Source organism: Vanessa cardui, chromosome 2, assembly GCF_905220365.1.
Source record: "Vanessa cardui chromosome 2, ilVanCard2.1, whole genome shotgun sequence".
Taxonomy (NCBI): Eukaryota; Metazoa; Arthropoda; class Insecta; order Lepidoptera; family Nymphalidae; genus Vanessa; species Vanessa cardui.
Genome location: NC_061124.1, coordinates 7,582,259 through 7,604,737, shown reverse-complemented (window position 1 = coordinate 7,604,737; position 22,479 = coordinate 7,582,259). Strand labels below are relative to the sequence as shown.

General features: G+C 36.5%; 1 protein-coding gene and 1 long non-coding RNA gene across 2 annotated transcripts in view; both read left to right on the top strand.

Moving 5' to 3' along the window:
• The window catches only part of LOC124540363 (anoctamin-5-like), a 32,047-nt gene extending 15,818 nt beyond the window's left edge, over positions 1–16,229 (top strand). The window contains exons 12-23 of the mRNA XM_047117868.1: positions 2,958–3,054; positions 3,441–3,543; positions 3,802–3,963; positions 4,482–4,625; positions 7,693–7,916; positions 10,579–10,691; positions 11,667–11,754; positions 12,315–12,432; positions 12,632–12,742; positions 12,817–12,835; positions 15,276–15,430; positions 16,071–16,229. Coding sequence (XP_046973824.1) covers positions 2,958–3,054; positions 3,441–3,543; positions 3,802–3,963; positions 4,482–4,625; positions 7,693–7,916; positions 10,579–10,691; positions 11,667–11,754; positions 12,315–12,432; positions 12,632–12,742; positions 12,817–12,835; positions 15,276–15,430; positions 16,071–16,229 — 1,493 coding nt within the window. The remainder of the gene's footprint in view (positions 1–2,957; positions 3,055–3,440; positions 3,544–3,801; positions 3,964–4,481; positions 4,626–7,692; positions 7,917–10,578; positions 10,692–11,666; positions 11,755–12,314; positions 12,433–12,631; positions 12,743–12,816; positions 12,836–15,275; positions 15,431–16,070) is intronic.
• A 2,603-nt stretch (positions 16,230–18,832) lies between these two features.
• Positions 18,833–19,903, top strand: LOC124539503. The gene is made up of 2 exons (XR_006967056.1): positions 18,833–19,384; positions 19,727–19,903. It is a non-coding gene; the product is annotated as an uncharacterized LOC124539503 (long non-coding RNA).
• Positions 19,904–22,479: the final 2,576 nt, after the last annotated feature.

Below are 22,479 nucleotides of genomic sequence, written 5' to 3'. Positions count from 1 at the left end.
AAATTCACCTTTACAATCAGAAAATTTTATTTTTATTTCTTCCCACAACCTCTTCACTACATGTTTAAATTTATGCTGTGGATGACCAGATGTCCAAATAGGTGGTTTAGCTAATATTTCAGCAATAATAAAGTTTCGGTATTCATTTTTCGCCGCGAAAAAAACTAAACTCTTTTGATCCCAACGCAAATTCGCCGACTACGTGATTTGCGCTGTACTGATTCATAGTTTTCGTTTAGCTCTCCGGCCGCGCCGCAGATCGCGCGCGCGATTCGCTCGTTACAATTCGCCGGTCGCCGCTGCGCGTGGCATGCTCTGTGCATTGCTATACGTTTGTTTCATTCGCAAGACGCTTCGCCGTTCGCACCGCGCGAATATTCGCGTCCGCGAATGTCCCGTGGCCAGGCGGTAAATGCTTGATTCCGCGGTAGTTGTTACATTCATACTTGCTACCTTTTCCTTTATAAATTGGAACTATGGTGCTCAATCTCCACGCGTCTGGCATTTTAGAAGAGAACATCACGCAGTTGAAGAAATTGATGAGCAAGTTGACTCCTTTTTCACGCAAGCATTTCCAAGCTTCTACTGGGATACCATCCGGACCTATGGCTTTTTTGTTGGACATTTTTTGCAAGGCCGTCTTCACCTCACTTGGGTGTATAGGAGGTATAAGTCCCAAGTTCTTATTCATATCTGGAAGTTTTGTGCAGTTGGATTCGCATTCAGTAGCTATTTGTAATATTGAAACCAAGCCGTTATAATATCTCTGTCTTTGTACAACAAATCGCCATTCGAACTTTTGATGGATTTACACGAAGCTGGATCCTTTGTGCTCCGACACCTCTGTTTTGCGAGCTTGTGTATATGTTTTTGACCTTCTTTACTGCAAAATGTTTTGTAAAGGTTCTTTTGGGAGTTTACCTGTTCTACTGCAATTACTTTTTTGATGTTTTTCTTTTCTCTTCTCTCTCTTCTAGTCTCTTTGTCTTAAGGTGTTTGCGTGGTCTGCCAGTTTTTAAATTCACCACGTTTCTCTTATCTTATTTTCTTCGTTCATTTAGTAAGTCTTCCCACATTGTGTCAACGTCTGTGTCTATTTTCAGATTTTCCAGATGTGCACAAAACTCTGGAACCTTGTCACCTTTTAAGTTCCACCATTTCGTGTGTTCTGGAGTTTGTGTTGGTTTCTTCTTGCCAATCTTCTGAAACTTCATATCCATCACAAAAAGACGGTGTTGGGTACAAATACATTCTCCCGGAATAACCTTACTATTCTTAATACATACAATTTGTAATATAATATCATATGTTTTCGGTTCGTTAGAATGTAGTCAATTTGCGATGATGATGCTTTTGTACTTCATGCGAAGTACAAAAGCGGCCAAACATCATCTGCTGCCGTTGAAAGTATAATTTTGCCAGCATCGTTTAGGGTGCCGTATGCGTGACCTCCATGCACTCTATTAAAAGACTTATTGACTTCGCCGATGAGGCCATTTAGATCACCTCCCAGTACAATAGTATCCTTGGTTGGTATTTGCTGGAGTATACTTTCCCGAGTGGTCCAAAAATATTCCTTCTCGGCTACAACCAATCTGGGGAGCGTATGCAGAAATAACATGTATAAGTTCTCCTTCTACTAGGACTTTTAGACATACTAATCTGTCAGATACACGATTTATTTCTAGGATGTTGTTGAGGTGCTCTTCTTTTATAGCAATTGCTACGCCTCATTTCTTCCGTGCTTTGCGCCCACGTACATAAGTTTATAGCCCTCTCCGATGTTACGAGCTTTGGATCCTGTCCATCAAGTTTCTTGTAGACATAAAATCGACCCTTCTGCGTTTTAAGAGTGCAGCAAGTTCCTTTGTTTTTCCTGTTAGTAGAGTGCCTACGTTTAAAGAAGCGAAGCGGATCTTTTGGCTACAAGTTGGGACTAACGTCTTTAGCCGAGCCCGTCCATGACCCGGTAGCCCTTGCATACTATTCGCAGAGGTAGGGCGATGTGTCTGCCCGTCGTTTCGCGACGACGCCCTATTTGTAATCCTCAAAGCTTTTTGTAACCTTTCCATAATTCTAACCCAATAATTTGGCGTTTTGGGTTTATTATTCCAGTACCGATAGCCGTCTGACGTCCAAAAACCTGCTCAGTATGAAGACAGGAAAACCCCGGATTTGATGATAAATTCGTTAACACATCTGTGTTTAGTAATGTCTATATTATTGTCATAGCAAGTTAGGTAAATTATCAGTGTGCCAATATTTTAAATACCTTAGTCGCCTTGTACGACACTTCGCTAAGAAAGAGGTAGGTGCTATTCTACTCTGCCGGTCACCTCACGGCAATGAGTATTATCTTTATACAAATAATATAAATGTGAAAGTAACTCTGTCTGTCTGTTGCTCTATCATGGCCCAACCACGTCTGTTTGAAGCTAGCTTGAAGCCAAATGAAGGGCATAGGCTATCTAATCTAACTAGTGCATCAAAACACCTGACGACCAATTCCTAAAATGCAAGCGCAGACGTAGTACTATTTACAGAGTAAGGAACCCTTGTGGCGCGGTCTAGTAGAAGTGGAGTGAAAATGGAATACATAGTTATTTTCAAATGGAAATTCGGGTGCAAATAGTGCAATTTTTAATCTTTTCAGAAAGAATGTATTATTTTAGGAAAGAAGGGGGTTGACATGGTCTCTAATCTAATTACCCTCCTTAGGGCTGATCTGTGCGAAAAATTCAATTACTTAATTCAACAAAAGAGTGGGCGGATGATTTCTACGTACGACGTAAAAGTTATTGTGTAGAGTAGGTAAAAACGCAGCTTGTGGTGGCATGCCTCTTTGCTACGGCGCGCCTTACATCTGCACCCTGCACTGTAAAGCCGGTAAAGCCGCATCTGGCTATGGAAGTGATTGAGGCTAACATTTATTTTTATGAATATCATTTTTTTTTCAGCATTTACTTTTATTACCTTTTGGAAACGTAAAGAATATTTTTTAAAGTGGATGTGGGAACTCAATGGAGTAGATTTATACTGCAAAACATTCGACCGGTAATTATATCTTTAAATACATTATGTAAGATATAATTTATTGATACCGGCCGTTGGCCACGGCGACAATGCTCGCGTGGAGAATGCTCAGCAAACTGCTGAGACAACTGTGCGGGACATAATATCGTAGTCAGCAGTATGTATCTTATAGTCTTCAGCTCTATTTATGCGATGGTACAGCCCTCCAAAACGACCGAAACTGAAAAAATAAAATGGGAAATGGCTTTATGTTTCTAGATATGACCTAAAAGCTTGTCACTACACAGATAAATTATTTATATTGCAAAAAAATAAAACGACACATCAGCAACATGTAAACAATTATGTACGGCTCTATATTTTTAATGAATATTTGATAAGATCAATTAATACTTATTTTTCTTTAGGCCAGAATATAAAAAATCCCTTACAACTGGATTTTTAAATTTCGAAAGCCAATTTTATAAACTATTACGTTTTGTTTTTACCAAAGGACTCATATTAGTTTATGTAAGTAAAACTCTTTTTATTTTATTTAAAAGTCTAATGAGACTTTGTAAACCGAACAGACTTTGCAAAATTAAAAATTAAAAGGTAGTAACAAATTAAACTAAAATAGTATAAAAACGAGAATTTTATTGGGGCATTCTGTTGGAACTCAATTGCTTTCGCTATAAAAGAAATTAAAAACTTCTCATAATTAAATAATTATTTTGAAATTGTTACTAAAATCCCAAAATAATATAATACAATAATTCATGTCAATAGCTTTGGGCGATTCCAGCAATTATGAAAAAAGGTTATGAAGATTATGAAAAATACTACGCCACCGTTAATAAATCGATTAATAAATCGGAAAAGAAAGACGATTACAGAATTTTAGCTGAATTTCAAACAAGGTACATGCTGATGGTATCGTTGTCGGAAATGGTGTGTATTAAGGAATCGTTTAACAAATAAGACCAATTCACTATAAGACGATTTTTTCTTATAACAAAATTAGAACAGTAAAAGTCTTTAATCCACCTTTGAATTAATGTATGCCTGAAATTATGAAATAATTAGGTCATTCTGACCCAATTCAAAAGCACGTAACTCTTAATCATAAAATTTGGTTCAAGCAGCAGTTTGGAGCAGCATAAACAATTTGTGTTTTTTCTGCTTCTCCAAATTATTAACGCAGTATGCTATATGAAATTAGTGCGGTGTCTCCAATGAAGGCGAGTGTAATCGGGTTTACTACGCACAAAATAATTAAAGAGCATCATACATACCTAAATAAGTAAACCGTCATAACCCACATACATAACATTAAACAAAGTTAAGTAAAACCTTTTTTACCCCATTTAAAATATGTTTTGACTGAAGAAAGTAATAATGGCGGATTCGGCTTACGGATTTATACATTTAGATAGTTTTAGAAAATCACTCAACATTATTATTTTCAGATATATCATGTTTTGTCTACTGTCATAGTTCGGTTTGAAAACCATAGGACATACAAGGCATATGAGGAATCTTTAGCTATGAAAGAATTCGGTTTTTCATTTATATTAATATATTCTTTTATGGGATATATTGCTTGGTTAGTGGTGAGTATTTTAATTTGAGCTTAACATAATATATAAACTATCATAGCTAAATAAAATAATACGCAGATCGTAAACAAAGGTAACAAGTTGCAACTCGAATTTTCTCCTGAACAATAAGCTGTTACTTTCACACTATTTTTATGGGTATCTATACAAGGCGGTCTATCTACAATAGCGGACGGATATATTACTAATATTAATGATAAATTAAACTTAAAATCAAAGGAACTATTTGATGTCATAATTATTGAATCCAATCCATCAGCCCATTTCCGTCAAATACGTCCAGTATTGGACGGAAATATGCCTCTCCAATTACACGCCACTGAGATCGTTCTTGGGCTACTCGCATCCAGCTCCTGCCAGCCGTCTTGCGAAAGTCGTCACTCCACCGTGTCCGAGGACGTCCTACACTACGTTTGCCGAGACGCGGTCTCAACTCTAGAACACGTTTCCCCCAACGGTTATCGGTTCTGCGACAAATATGGCCAGCCCACTGCCTCTTACTAATCCATAGCACGCTGAGCGACTTTAAACTGGTGAACCAGTCTTGCCGTGAGTGCTACCTAATCGCAAAGTCTGAACGAGGTAGACATATTTTTGAACAACTTCGAGGACGGTACTGTGTATCGCAGTCGGTTCCGGTAGAATATGTTCATTGAGCATGACCTTGGTTTTATCCAAGTTCATCCGTAGGCCGATACGCATAGAAGAATCAGCCAGCTCGTTCAGCATTTCTTTGTAGGCCTTGCAGCGTTTCTGCCACGATGACGATGTCGTTTACGAATCTCAAGTGAGAGATGTATTCGCCATTGATGTTGATGCCACGTCCTTTCCAGTTCAGCGTCTTGAACATATCCTCCATTGCATTAGTGAACAATTTGGGATATAACGTCCCCTTGTCTCACTCCTCGATGCAATGGTATGGGGTTTGTTTGCTGATTCTGTACTCGGACAGCATGACTCAGACATGGTAGCAGCTCCGTAGAGATATCTCATCACTTGGATATATCGCCAATCAACTTGGCAACGCTGCAGGGACAGCCCAGAACAGCCCAGAAGTCATATCATAGTCCACGAATACAAGACTCAGGGGGCGATTATACGCATGGAACTTCTGTATAACTTCTTCTTCTGTGTCGATGTGGTTTGGAATTCGTCGAATCTTCGCTCAAGACGGTTCGTGATCACTCTTGAAAACAGCTTATAGACGTGACTCAGTAGGGATATCGGACGATAGTTCTTCAGTAGGGTTTTGTCTTCCTTTTTAAAGAACAGGACGGCCGCACTCCTACTCCACGCCACCGGAGTTCACCAAAAGCTTTTGGAGTTCCTTGAGTACCGGATTACCTCCTGCTTTTAATAACTCTATAGTAACACCGTACTCTCCTGGGGCTTTTCCATTTTTAAGCTGTTTAAGAGCAGTCTCGATTTCGCCAACATTGACTTCAGGCAGGTCTTCTGAGAAATGACATGTTAATGTAGCTCTAGAATCCTCATTTTCGGGATCAGGTCGAGATGCATGCGGTGCGTATAACCGGCCGTAGATGTCCTCTACTTCCGAAAGAACTGCCGGCTTGGAAGAAACGACTTCTCCACTTGCTGTGATCAACTTCGTCAGATGGCTCCTTCCAAGAGATGGTACGAACACCTTAGACCCCCGATTCTGCTCGATTGCTCTTTCAATCGCTAGAGTATTGGAGCACCGGAGGTCGTGGCGTACGCGCTTGCTGATCTGATCTCTTGGTTTAGTTGCCGCTTCCCTGACGAAGTGACAGGTGGGTTATCACGTTGTTTCTTTATTAGCCCTAAAGTCTCTTCTTAAAGTTTGGACTTCCTGCCCTTACGCTGCATGCCACAAAATCTTGTACCTTCTTCCCTGAGAATTCGAACTACATTTTCTAGGGTCTGGTTTACTTCTGTTGTGGTTTTCACGGCAGCGAATCGGTTCTCCAGGTTTGACTGGAACGTTTCAGATCCCGCAATGGGTTGGAGCAGTTTTGGTCGGAGCGTGGACTTCATCAGACGGACGCGCTCGACCCTAAAATCGATATTCAGAGAGCCTCAGACAAGTCGGTGATCACTACCGATATTGAACCTGTTGATCACTGAGACGTCTCTGAATATGTGCCTCTTGTCTGTCATGATGAAGTCTATCTCATTTTTGGTCATAGTATCGAGGCTTTGCCACGTCCACTTCCTTTGGGGCTACTTCTTGAAGAAGAAGTTCATCAAAAAGAGCCCCCCCCGTTCGAAGAAGTTGACAAGCATTTGCCCCCTATGATTCCAGCTTCCAAATCCATGGGGTCCTACTACCGATTCGCTGCAATTCTGTACTCCCACTTTGGCGTTAAAGCCCCCCATGACAACGTTTAAGTTTTTGTGGTGAAGTGGTGGGCCCTCGATATGTCATCGAACATTTCCTCCACCACATGGTCCGAGTGAGTCGAGGTCGGTGCGTATGCTTGCACCACCATGAGGCCATACCTCTCGGTGAGCTTTATAATAACCTGCGCTACCCTGTTCGACACACTGGAGATTTCCACAACATTGTCAGGTAGGGACTTATTAACCAGAAACCCAACGCCAACTTTTGGGAGAGAGAGGGTGGGAGTGGGAGAGAGAGAGGGAGACCAACGGATTGTTAGTTTCTCTCTCGGAAGTACATTAGGTGGCCCGATTTGAGGGTTACGGTATCTTCTCCCTTTCACATAAACCTAATATGTGCCACCTAATTTTCCCAAGTTCCTCCTCAAGTTGCGGTAGATGCGAGTCAAGCCGTAGCGTGCGTCCGTTGAATGCCAGGGTTAGTCGGTTGTGGTGACCTCCCGTAGCCTGGTATTCTTAGCACCCCCCCGTCCCGCCGTTACCATCGTCAGATAGGAAATGTGCGGTAACGCACAGATCATCACTAAGTTGGTCAGGCGATGAAGTTATGCTTAAGCATTATACTAAGGTACTATGAGTATGTCGACAGTACTTTCACAGATCAAAGAGTAGCACCAGTCTGGGAGGATTATGTTTATCCAAATTTAATAAGTACTAATTATTATTATTATTCCCTTAGCCTCAATTTAGATTAACTCCAAGTAGGTGCGGAAGCATTATGTGGGCTCCAATGAAGAAAGTACATCAACAACTGTCTCGTTGGTTTCGATCGCCCTGGGTCTCAGATCATCAGTGTAAAAACTATTGCTGGCCGTTTACATGTATCATCGAACTGTCCACATTGATGACGCTAACGCTGTTAGTGAAAGTTGCGGTTTTCCACACTATAAATTTTATTATGAGGTATAATAATTATTTACTTTATTCTGATGCATATTGTATTTCCTTTTTCCTGAATTGATTGGTTTCCATTAGGTCCGTTAAGGTTCAATACTTTTTGGTCAGAGTTCGTATTTTTTTTGTTAGGTGGCAAACGAGCAGGAGACTCATCTGATGGAAAGTGGCTACCACTGCCCATGGACATTTGCAGCACCAGGGGGCTAGCAGGTGCGTAGCCGGCCTTTGAGGAAGGAGTACGCTCTTTTCTTAAAAGTTCCCATTTCGTATCGGTTCGGAAAAACCGCCGGCGAAAGCTGGTTCCACAAAGTGGTTGTGCGAGGCAGAAAATGTCTTAGAAATCGCGCTGTTGTGGATTTCCGGACATCGAGGTGGTGCGGAGAGAGTACTTCGAATTTTGACGAGATGTCCGAAGGTGAAATTCAGCAGCCGGGATTAATCCGAATAATTCCCCGTAAAAAAGTCGGTAAAGATGCAAAGTGATCCACTCTACGCAAAGCCAACGGAGCAAGAAGATGGGGAAGGTCTTGATCGTCAATAACTCCAAGTATTCCGATACTACCTGTAGCGGCTATCGGGATATTCTCAAATCGTGGAAATGCGACAAATAGTGTATTTTTAGCGGTAAACGCGCAAACTTGCATCCTTTTGGGGTTGAAATGGACTAGATTTGGCCCCAGTTCGAGACTTCGTTTAACGATGTGTAGGATTGCTGGAAAAGACACGTTAAGACCGGTGCCAACTCGGGAGCACATGTCCGTGGCACGATTGAAGGGATGCCATCGGTTCCACTCGACTTGGGGATGTCCAAGGAAGGAAGTGCTTTGCGAACTGCACTTTGCCGAAATTTAACCTGCGGCATCGTCAAATCACACAGCGGAATTGATGATGGTGACTTTCCTCGGTCATCTAGAGTCGAGTTCCAAGTGAATAGAGACCCTATAAGATCGGCCTTCTTCTTCGCGGTATAGGCCAATGGCTCACCGTCTCTGTGCAAAGATGGAAAGGAAGGCAGACAGAAATTCCCTAGGATAGCCTTAGCGAGAGACCAGAACACACGTGTTCCTGAAGGGAAGCGCGCCAGTCTCTCGCCAGTTCTGCCAATGTACTTCGACTTCGCCTCATCAATCACGTTTTTGAAGGACCTAGAAGAGTTATATTTCTTTCTGAATGTGCTGGTGTTTACATCACGAGACGCCGATGCGTTAACCCAGTCTTGGTAGCCTTCCCATTTTCGGCGTGAAGCCGTTTTACAGAAACAACCAAACCAGGGCTGGGACTACCCACCAAGGGGCACCGCAGAGTACGGAATAAAAAGTTCCATACCCTGAAGCACCACATCGGTGACAGAGTCAGCAACAACACTCGGATCATCCATCGAGAAACAAACCCGCCCACATGGGTAAGATGCAAAGAAGGACCGCATCCCATCCCAATCTGCTGACTTGTAGTGCAACACGCGACGGCAGCCTGCGAAAAGAGGTCGTGAGTACCATGTAACCGGCACTGTACTCCTGTCCTGCCCTTCAAGGCTACCGAGGCGTCGAGAGCAGATATGATCTCTGACGAAAACGCACACCTCAGTTCGTGGTACAAAAGTATGCCCCAAATTGTACCCGGGGTAAGAATGAAAAGACGTATCGGCAGGAGAAGATATCTGGGTCTCGGTAAGAAAGAGCAAAACCGGCTTCGCCGTTTCCAGATAGTAATGAAAGGCGTTGAGGTTGGAGTTGAGTCTCCTTATGTTGCAGAAGTCCACAGCGAGTGTGGTAGGGGTTGCCTTATAATACCCGTTTGCTTGCCCCGAACAGTGGCGAGCGCAAAATGCCAACCGTACAATAATTTCCAAAAATATTGTCATCTTTAATTACCACAGCAGTTTTATTATGCTAAATTTCAAAAATGTCTACATATATGTCTATCTCTTAAGGTTAACCCACAATAACTATTTTTTAACCTTTACTTTTTACGAGAAATAATGGCTTAATTTCGAAGATAAAAAGCTGTGAACATTGTAAGACATTCTGTAATATATATAGTATCAATTTTGAACATGTACGAAGCCAAGGTGGATCACTAGTTATACAGGGTTATTGGTAATTCGAGGTAATCCAGTTGGGAGGTTATATGAGTGACTGTTTGCAATAAGTTGCCCCCATATGCATAGTGCAAAAGTGAACCATTTTTGAGTCATCGAAAGAGAGGTAGCTTTGGCAATCCTCTCTTGATACTAACTAAGCACTATCAATGAAATTCTAAAAATACCAAAACAGGCAAAAATCAATGTATTAAGGTGAATGCATTAATTTGCTAGTTGATTAAAGATGTGTATTTGTGTTCCGGCGTTGTCATTATTAAAACCACACCTTTTCTTTTTATTAAAGGCGTTATTCTCTTTTTGGCTTGAGTCTCGTCAGCAGTTGGCAGTACTGATTCGAGTCAAGCATTTTGCTCACCGACTAAAGCTCATAATTACGATACTCTTCCTATCGCACAACGCACACAACTATACTCGTATCTTGTTTCGAGATAAGAAAGTCTGGATTTCGCCATGCTCTATGGAGCCTTGTTGACTGCCTTTGCCCATGATAAAAATATATTTATTAAATGCCAGATCCTACAAAGCTATTCTACTTATAAAATAGTAAAAGACTTAATAAATTTTCAGATTACGAACATTTTTCTTACGTAGTAGAAACGATAAAGTTCCTTGTTGGGAACGTGAATACACTTTCAATACTGTGGGTGAAGGCTTTTTGTTGAGGAGGTACCTCTACCACGGTAAATTTGTTAAATTGATTCATAGGTATTATGTCATCCTATTTTATTTCATTAAATAAGAACTGAAAACCCTAAAGAGAGACCCTAAAATCTTAACGCCTCCGTTTTATACCTTGTACAAGTTAGCTTAAACTTTTTGACAGGTATGAATTTTTCTAATTAACATAACTTTGCAGTGATGAACATAATATTTTCTAAATTTAATGGTTTTAAAAATTGTAAAAGTATTATAAAATACATACAACACAAAAGTTCCTAATAAATCAAGCGTTATCCGCTTGCACAATGTTACGTCGATCGGATGGATGGGACACGAATAACAGGCAGTATTGATTGCGAAAAAATTGTTAAAAAACATTATTAAAGTTATTGTTATTATATTAAATTTATATTACATTACATTTATTTAAAAAAATCGACCCTCCTATAGAAAATGGCTCCATCACCTGGTCGATTTCCTATGGAAGGTCTGAAGGTTTTTTAATCACTTTTCGACCTTTGTTTCTTTGAGAAAGTTGTTTACTTTCATGGTCTGGAGCACCTATTTAGATTTGGCAGGAGGTCCAAAAATAACCCTAATATTAAATAGGTACCTATTATGAATAATGACCTGGGTCATCGCTTATTTACCCAATGTTTTATATGTCTATTGCAATAAAGAATTTCACACATAATACACCCATACGATCTCGTCGCAGTTACAAGTATTTTAAAACAATATTTTTGGAACTACTAGATATTTTCTGTTTCCGATCACTTCCGATCCCTTCTATCAAAAGATCAAGCTAATTTGTACAGATCAATTTTTAAAATAGAGTCAATTAAAAGTACTTGGAAAATAAATTTTGCCTGATTTTATAGGGGAAACGCCTTGATATAAACGTAGAAATGATAAATCTTAATAAAATTCAAATACTATTGTGAATAACTGTACTACTACTAATCTGTAAATATTTATGACATATTTTTTTATAGCATTTCAGTTCTCCATGGCAACATTATTTGTAGTGGCCTGTCCGTTAGCTCCTTTGGTCATATTCCTTCTAAATTTTTTGGAGCTAAGGTACAAGAAATTATGTAGTATATTATAGTATGTATTTTTTTATTTTGTGCTGTATATCCTCTCCCAATCAAACAGAAAAGAGATGAAATAAAAACATCCAGTTTATGGAGGTAAGTAGGTAGAATTTAGGTGAAAACTGAAAAAATAACAAAAACATTCTTTATAAAATTTTTTGGCCAACTTGTATTCTCAAAATGGGTCACCTCTACCAAACATATGTATATTTACAAATTTATTTACAAAATATTATATTGATGATTGGTATACCTCTTTGGTCTATGAGGGCTTACCTCTTTGTGTAAAGTAGCCCATGTCCTTTCTCGGGCTCTGTGTGTACCAAATTTCATTTAAATCAGTCCAATAATTTTGGGGTGAAAGAGTTACTTTCGCATTTATAGTATTATAGTATGGAAGTATGGATAAATAGTTTATAATTAATTAAGTAAGGTCATTAGTTGTAAGGTCTTTGCTCCACCTGTGAATAGAATAGGGTATGGAAGGAAGTATGTTTTTAAACAATACTTGTGTTGATTCATTATATGAACCAATGTTAATTTTAGATACACTGCAACTCAATTAATAATGTACAGTAGACGTCCATTGCTAATAAGAAAACCTGGGATAGGAATATGGAATAAAATATTTACCTTCATAGCATACGCGTCAATAGTAACCAATGTTAGTTTCATTTGATATTGTCTGTATAATTTGTGATGAGGGAGAAATAAAACAATTTTGGTTTTGACTCCACACTGCAAAAAAGGCAACAAGACTTACAATTTTTAGAGCGGCCGATGTGAATTTAATTTTTAATGTTGTTGTTACTTACTAATTATTATTAATGGAAGCATCAAGTAAAATCATTTTATTCTACTAGGTTGGTACTTTAACATATACTACAAGACTTGTTTTGAGATATTACTTGGAAGCTAACAAAAAAAGCCCAAAAACTATTTTAGATTTGACTACGTGTTATCTTCAGTCATCTGTAAGTATATTTTTAAGTAGACTTTGTTATAGACGATGTTTAATAATGACATAAATAATCTTATTTTGTTCTAGACAAACAAAAAACTTTATGGTAAGTGGGAAAGGGAAAAGATGTAGAAAAAACTATTATGAATATTGTATCATAAATATTTGGTATCTCTATACAATCAAATCATACAAATACTATATAATCACAGACATTTATTAACTAAACGTATGCGTAAACCAGACGTAGACACATTGCGAAATGGTTGTGATGGTATATTAGCTTCAGAGCTATAGGCAGACGGGTGTGGCGTTGTTACCCGCATCAGAAGAATGTATGAGAGATTCATTCGGTGTATCCTAGACGATTGCGATAGTGATTCCGACGATGATGGGTCTGACAATCTTCTCCGTATGAACGCTGTTATTCTCCTCTCGGCCGTATAATTCGTGTTTTGAACACAATTTGAGACTTGTGACACGTTCTGACTTAAATTACTTACGTTCTGCGAAGCAATACTTTCCGCGGAGACATCGAATTTACTTATATTACCACTTACCGCTGATTTTCATGATCTTTTATTACGCTATAACTCACCAACTAATCATTTTACAAGAAAAAGTCTTATACAAAATTTGTAGGAAATTTCATGTTCTGCAACTTTAATTCAAAAATTTTTTCGTATATATCGGAAAATATCAACAACAGGGGGAAAAGTTTGGTATAAAAAAGATGGGAATTTTTGTTCTCTACAAAAAAGATCTCTTCAGTTTTTAACGTATAACTTACCGTTTCCGAGATGTATGCAAAAAAACGTTTCCCAAGATGGCGGTTAACGCTCGCGGTTTCGGACGACAGAAACTCGGTTTCATACTTAGGAGGCTACCTCTGACATAATCCAATCGAAAAATCACGTACAAGGATTTTATGCAGAGCGGATATCTAAAAATCTTGGACTACTGCGGGAAATCGCTTTCTTCGTCTTTATCAATTTCTTGACCTCGATTTTTTTTACTGTCATCTGTAAATGAGCGTGTGAATGATCAAAATTGGGCTACTAGAAAGCTGAAAGAAAGTGTCACTGACAAAAATTCTATCCTGCCAATATTTTCCTTGCTATCGGTTATACTGGATACTACTGATAGGGGTACGTAATCTCCTTCGAACCATTTGAAGACATATTTGTCGTCGTTTTCTTCCCATCCCCGGTCCGTAGGACACTCAATTGTGAAGGATCTTGAAGGTGAGCATGGCTCCAAAGGTGCGCTATGTATGAATGCGTCCATTCACTCGACGAGGAGAACCGAAACTGATCGTGTACGACAAAAATCCACACGGACAGGCAAATGCTGCTTTAAAATTTTAGCGGAAGAGGCTGAGGTAGCCTGAAGATCGTGTTAAGGGTTCAAGCAAGGCCAGAATGTATTGCAAAATATGTGTTTGAAAGCAAACGGCCTCATAGCAATTCTCCAAATCTTGGCTGGATCAGCTGACAGTCTTTCCACTGCTACACAATCAGCTGATTGTAGTTTTCGTACTCAAAATTTTTTGAAGATCATGAATAATGTAGTTAAATGTCATTCGGCGTATTATAACTTTATTTTACGTTTTTTTTTCTAATTCATGCAACCAGCTGACGCAAAATCCCCCCTCCACGATGCAGGTAACGATATTTTTTTGCTCAGAATGAAAAAAATTTCAGTCAGCGATTTTGATTTTTTTTTGTTTTTTTTTACCTCTTTCGCAGCCCCCTTCACCCGCACCCGCCACTACTTGAGCAGCTGACGGTCGGTTCAGTTGTTAGTCATATAAGATCAACTATCAACGTTAATATTAGCCGGCTTACTATGACTTTAGCATTTGCAAAGCTACCTTCCGGACCATTAGGAATTATTTTCACGCTTTGGTACTGTTTCACTGTACTGACAGAATCAATCAAAAGCCTTATGCAATATTCTAAATACAATACATTAATAGCAATATGCGAAACTCGATTGGTCTAAAGACTACTTAACCTAACCACAACCAGAACTTTTTTTCAGCAGGCAAACCAAACCCAGGCAAGCACCACTGAATATTCATGTGCTTAATTTGTGTTGAAGGAAAACATCGTGAAACCTGCATGTGTCTAATTTCATTGAAATTCTGCCACATGTGTATGCTACCAACCCGCATTGAAACAGCGTGTTGGAATATGTTACAAAACCTTCTCCTCAAAGGGAGAGGAGGCCTTAACCCAGCAGTGGGATATTTAGAGGCTATTGTTGTATGAATATAGCAGGGGCTATTTAATTTACTTTATTATATATAATTACATAATATTAACACTATTTCTTATTTTAAAATGATTGAACTGTCATTAGAAAACAATTGGATGATTGCGAGGATTGTTACAAAATATAATAGAGATTGAAGCATTATTGTAAAATTTTATTTTGGCCATCCCGAACTAATGAAATTACACAAGCTAATTTTTTGATATATTGTAGAGGATACCTAGAAAGGCTTAACTTGAGTACTTAAAAAAGGGTAATATTTGTTGTAGTTGGCGGACCCGTTTCATTGATGAAAATTCATAAAAGGCTATCTCGGTTAACCTATGTCTACCTCAATCATCTTCGGACCGGTTATGATTTTTTCCTTCAACCTACGAGTAACGAGCTCCGTGTATACAGAATGGGTTTTGTTTTTCTTTTTGTCGTAAGTTAAAGTTGTTAAAATTCAATTTTTATGTTAATATTTATGGGGGCAAACGAACAGGGGTCTCACCTGATGGAAAGTGATTACCACCGTCCATGGACAATTGCAACACCGGGGGGCTCGTAAGTGCCTTGCCAGCTTTTAAGGAAGGAGTACGCTTTTCTTGAAGATTCCCAAATGGTATAATCGAACGAAAAAGTGAAAAAAGTTTCACAAACTGGTTCACTTAAAATGTGCAGAAAATGACTTAAAATTCGCGCTATTATGGATTTTCGAATGTCAAGGTGGTACGGGTGAAACTTCGTGTTCCAGAAGTCCTCAGTGGTAAGAGTTGCCTTATGCCTAACTACAGGCACAAGGGACATAACATCTAGTTCCCAAGGTTGGTGGCACATTGACGATGTAAGGAATAGTTAATATTTCTTACAGCGTCATTGTCTATGAGCGATGGTGACCACTTACCATCAGGTGGCCCATATGCTCGTCCGCCAACCTATAACATTAATAAAATAATAAATAAATAAAAAAATGATGTCTGCTCCACTTGCCACAAAATTACAGCAAAGAATTCGGAGGGTAGTCTGAGCATCATGCTAAAAATTTTCTTAAATAATTCATCAAGGCATTTTTAATTTTACAGCATATTACGGGTTTATACTCTTTTATTATAAAATGCTTATTTCCACCATACAAACGCGAAATAGAAGAGAAAAAAGATGCCGAGAGGAGGATTAAAACACATTACTATCATTACAAAAAGAAAATGCGTCAAAATACTTCTGAATTTGCTTTATTTTAATATGTATTAAATCAATTGACAAATAATGTTGACACTATTATTAATAAACATGTTTTGACTGCTACGATTTTTTATATGATATTAGAGCGTAAACCTAGCCTCCAATACGGTTAGCTTAAGATCCCATGGCCGCCAGACGTCACGTATTTTCTGACGAAGGAAATGTGGACGATTAAGTAGTGTTAGTATTTACTAATAACGCATGCTTATCTGCTAGGTTGTTTAGACGGCCAATTTTCAGGTATCAGGTAATCAAGGTACGTAAAAACATTACTTATCTCACGTAAATTCTCCAAGCTGATTTTTACGTATATTTTAGGCAATATCCTTAACAATAAGTCGCCAATACTCCCAGACACTTTCCGTCGGCCGTATTGCTTTGCAGACGCTTTAAAGCTCCCAAAATAATTACTTAACTTCACCTAAATTCTGATGCTCCATTTTTATATATGTCCACCAGACAACTATTTTAAGACCTTTTACAAGAAGCCAGACCGATCCAAGGGGCCAATCATCCCCTAAATTCAATTTTAATGCCTCTATGGGATATATGCAACAAAACCAATCATCCCCAAAATTAAATTTAGGGGATGATTGGCCCCTTGGAGTGGTCTGGCATCTTGGCTAGGTCTACAAACATTATTTCCGAAAGAATCCGTATTTCCGAAATCCGAATCCGAATTTTTTCTATTTGTAAAAAATAAATAAAAAATAGAATTCTCAACTGCGAACGCGAGCTGAATTATTAATTTAAGAGCAGATGAGAGATGATATAAGCTCTACTGCATCAAGTTCCCGATAAATATCATCGTGATGACATGCAAAAGGTACCTCCAAGTTCAAAATCACTTTTGGACAAGCAGATACACTAAATCTACTTTCAAAAAAGTATAAGGTAGACAGAACTGATGCTGTCGACGGTATATCTGTAAGTATAGCGTCTCAGCCTCTTCTGAAATATTTTATTTTTTTCTGTTTTAAATTCGTCTCCAAATCCAGTTGATAAATATTTTTGGACAAAACTATGACAAAAGAGAACAATATCCTTCTTGACTGTCCACTCTTATCTGAAATAGACATACCAACTAAATAATAAAGAAAAGTAACGATTACAAAATTGCTTTTAAAATAAGTCTCGGAATAGTCTCCCGTTTATTTTACTAGAGAGTCGTCTCAATATTAAATAGTTTTGTGATATTATGGGTTTACTGAGACAAATATGCAAATTATTGAATGATGCGCACATTTCATTTATTCTAAAAACGCCAATGTTTATTCTTATTTACAAATTCATGCATAGATACAGAATAACAACATTTGTCAATGAGTATCTGGAACGACACGATGTTGTTAATCGATAAATTTTATATTTGGTGCCAAAGCCTCTTAGACTTTTGCAGCCTAATCTTTCAAATACTAACCTACTTCTATTCAGTTTCTTGATTACCACTATTCTAGGTCTAGAATTAATGATAAAAGTGGGTTTTAATGCAAGCCTACTTTCATGTCTTTACCCTAACACTATTACAGATTCCTAATGTTCAATTGTTATCACAATTCGCATTGGGATGAGCTATTTCAGATGACTTGTCTCCCTTTTGGCTCTACGTCAGCACCAAAAGCGTTCACTCCTATGACTAACTGGGGAACAGTGTCGAAGTAAGAAGTTACAGAGCGTAAACGATACAGCTATTATTATTGAATGATAAGACACGTCAATTAATTACATTAAATTAGTGAAGATACATAAAAACACAGTAAAGGACTTTCCTTGTCGGAGTCCAAGTTTTTCAAGTGTCCAATATTACGCAATGCACCTCAAAAATATTTTCAGCTGCACAGCCAATTACATAATCTACTAATTCCGACACAATGGATCGATTTTCTTGGCAAAATCCGGGACACAAAACGCAACGCAATGCCCTGGTCAGATTTGAAGTGTCTAACGCTACGCAAGGCACTTCAAAAATATTTTTAAGCTGCTCAAACAATAGCAAATACTTGCTAATTCCGACACAATGGCTCGATTTTCTTAGCATAATTTGAGACACAAAACGCATCGCAGTGTCCTTGTCGGATTCGAAATGAAATTCATAAATATTTTTCAACTACTCAATCAATTACAGCGAATACGTTCTTATTTCGACACAGTGGCTCGATATTCATAGCATTATTGGAACACAAAACACAGCGCAGTATTCTTGTCGGATTCGAAGTGTCTTAACGCTACGCAATACACTTCATAAATATTCTTCAACTACTCAATCAATTAAAGCAAACACGTACTGATTCGATACAAGGACTTGATTTTTTTTGGCATAATACGCAACGGAGTCTAAATCGGAATCGAAGTGTCCAACGCTAACGCAATGCACTTTGATGGCAGCTCCAAAAATGCAAGTGGTCTCTCAAACAGTACAAATGCTAATGAGGACATTGAACTTTGCAATTCAGTCGACATCGGCCAAAGAATCATGTCGTCAAGTAAATATTCTTCAGTTTGTTCGAGAGTCGATAAAATGTTGGTATGCGCATAAAAAAGGAATTCGATGTTATTTACATGATGATGATACCCTAACCTATTCCTATTACAGTACCCTTAGTACGAGTTTGACAGTTTACTTCATGTAATTTACTTTCGGTTTTCTTTTCATACAAATCCTATCAGCGCCCCAAGCGTAAACGCAGAGGAACTAAAATCGGCAGTACGAGTTTTTATTTCTAACGTTATCGACTTCGAAGTCGAAATAACGCGCGGTTTTCGACATTTTGGTAGTACGAGTAACACTTTTGACAGATTTACGCATGTAAATTGACGTTTTCGTTACTTTCTTATCGAGTTTGAACTCACTGATTTTATTTCGGTGAGCGTCAGTGAAACCTATCTTTGAAAATTAATTATTAAACATGTGAGGCAATATAATGCTTGAAAACTAGCTACAACTGTTACGGTAGTCTTTAAGAACATTAAAAAGCAACGAAACTGAATTCTGCGGTGAAATTTATCTTTAATTAGCCGTATTTTAAACTAACATATTTTCTTGAGAATTGCCTTACAAAAAGTTAATATTTTTTTGCGTTAACATGTGAAGAAGAAATGAGTAATAAATATTAACTTATTTTCAATATATTTACAAATATGATACAAACGCAAGGTGAGTCTAAATATAACATACCTTTTTAAATGCCATCCTATTGTATTATTTAATTACATCGAAAATAAATTATAATAATGTAAAAAAATGTATTTCAATTATCATAATATCATTAAATCTCTTAATCAAAATAGTAAAACAAGTTATAATTGAAATATGTATATTGTTTAAATGAGTATTTTCAAAAACATCAAAAATACTTAACTTATTTTTGTTATTATTCGTAACAATTTTGGTAGCAGTTGAAAATGCTTTGTAGGTATGATGGGGATCATGCAAAGTATAATTAACTATCATTCTTTAGTGTAATCATTATTAATAAAAAATATATATATTTTTCAGGCTATGAGTGAATCAATCCTTTTTTGGAGCAGCTATGCTATTATTAATGATGATTTGGTGCAGACAATATCCAAGAAACAAGTGATCATGCATTGAACAGTTATCTACATCTCTATATACTTTCCTTTTCATTTAATTCAAACAATAAATATACTGAAAAGTGGATTTGTCTCTTTATTGAATATCTATTATTTTCTACGATATTGTAAAATGAAATTGAATTGAGAATGATTTAAAAAATATGGATTATTATATTAGAAACATCTATAGGTACATTATTATACTATTATGTACGTATATTATATGTTTATATTATATTATATATACATTATTATTATACTCAATAAATGCTTATAACTATTTTTGTGAATTCTCATAAATAATCAACGTCCAAAACACTCATTGCTTAAAAACATGGAATGTTGTTATTTATTCTTTTTCAAAAAGTAAAAATACAAATGACAATAGTAGTATAAAACAGATAATTAAAACTATTAACTCTTTATTGTTTGATGTTAATCAGAAACTTTATGTATGTAGTACATATAATTATATTTTTGAAAAAATAAAACAAGAGAAATTAATTGTTAGGTATTTGTTTTCAATATATTAAAGTTTATTTTCACAATGATTCTTGGAGTTAAGAGTGATAGAAGTAATGTCACACTGGAAAATCAATAACTATTGTTTTGATTTCTCTCAAATAATCAACTTCAAAAACACTCATTGCTTAATAAAATATAATGTTGTTATTTATACTTTCTCAATTATGGGGTATATTAAAACAGTTAATTAAAACTATGAACTCTTTATCGTTAAATGAAAAAGTTTTATATATGTAGTATATATAATTATATTTTAGGAAAAATAAAACGCAAATTATGGTAGTAATTATTATATATTTGTTTTCTATATATTAAACTTTATTTTCACAATGATTCTTGGACATAAGAGTGATAGATGTAGCATCACACTGGAAAATCAATAACTATTGTTTTGATTTCTCTCATAAATAATCAACTTCAAAAACACTCATTGCTTAATAAAATAGAATATTGTTACTTATACTTTTTCAATTATGGGGTATATTAAAACAGTCGATTAAAACTATGAACTCTTTGTTGTTTAATGTAAATAAAAACCTTTATATATGTTATACACATAATTATATTTTAGGAAAAATAAACACAAATTATGGTAGTAATTATTAAGTATTTGTTTTCTATACATTAAACTTTATTTCCATAATGATTCTTGGAGTTAAGAGTGATAGATGTAGCATCACACTGGAAAATGCATCACAGATGTATTTGTATTATCTAGGCTTGTATTTCTTCTTTGGAACTGTAATCACAAACAATATTTTTTATTAAAACATTCACAAACATATAAGATAGTCATGATCATGGAATTATTTGAATCTAAATGAACCCTAATTGAAATATAATTAATAAGGTCCATAATACATAATGGCAATTAGACATGCATATTATTGTAATATATTGAAATAGTTTGTATTTCATTACGATAATATCGGAATAACAAAATAATTTAAGCATAAGTTTGAATTGAGATGAAAGTCACTTCATTTTAAATTAAACTTTATAAAAAGGTAATAAAAACAATAATTTAAATATAGAATAAAAGTGTTCGCAAATTCATTTTACTTATTAATAGTTGTTCTAAATATGTATAAGTATATCAACGTAAAATTGTAAGGAGAATTCAATTAACAATATTTGTAGGTTAGTTATAGTTTAACACAAATTCCTCTATATTAATAACAATATTCACTGTTTATAATTTTTTTAAACGTTTAGAGTCTTTATTATAAACTTACGGTCCTTACAATTATTACGTATCGTTTTAAATATGTAATAATAAATTTATGTTTACGTACCTCTTGATGAATTTTATAATATAATTAATCTTTCAAACAATGTTTCAGTGTAATTTCTTCTCTTTTCACTGCTATTAAGACTTAAAAATTAAAGCATTCACAGTTTTATTTCTTATAGTAATGTAAACATTGTAAAATACGATAATATAACCTTTAAATTTTTAAAGACATTAGACAATACTTTGCGAGAAATGTCAAATACAATAAAAATGACAAAATATTTTCTCTCACTCTTTTCAGCGCGTGTAAGTGAGATGGAAATATGAATTGTGTGGTAGTCTTTTTCGAGTAGCTCGATGGCTATCATGGTTTTAACGCAAACGAGTAATGTCAAACTTATACTATCGAATTCAAATACTTCGTAAACGTTTTCGAATAGACGATACGTTATTAACGCAAGAAGTATTGAAACTCGTACTAGGGGTACAGCAATCAATCTCAAAGGATTCAAAATATGCAGAACTAATTATATTTCCCTAGCGTGTTCATAAATACAGGAAGAAACGTAGAACACACTATCTATTCTCTTTCTCGCATATTCCTTCCTTACGTCTCGAAACAGTTCAGGCGTAAGCATGAGGAGCTTACCCATTTCCAATTTTCAGGTTCCGTGCTGTTACTGTACTTTGTTTTTCTATCAGCCCGATTTAGGGCTTAAATCCAGAACCTCATGATCACATGTAGTCTAATGTCAATATTAGCTACTAGACCAATAAGGCAGTTTACATATGAGTGCAGTTATACATTGTCTAACGACTTAGCCCAAAATAAGTATTTTTTAAGCAGCTTGTAAAACGCTGAAGAATAAGAACTTTTTATTTGAAAAGGGATTTAGTTCATGGATGAATAGAGA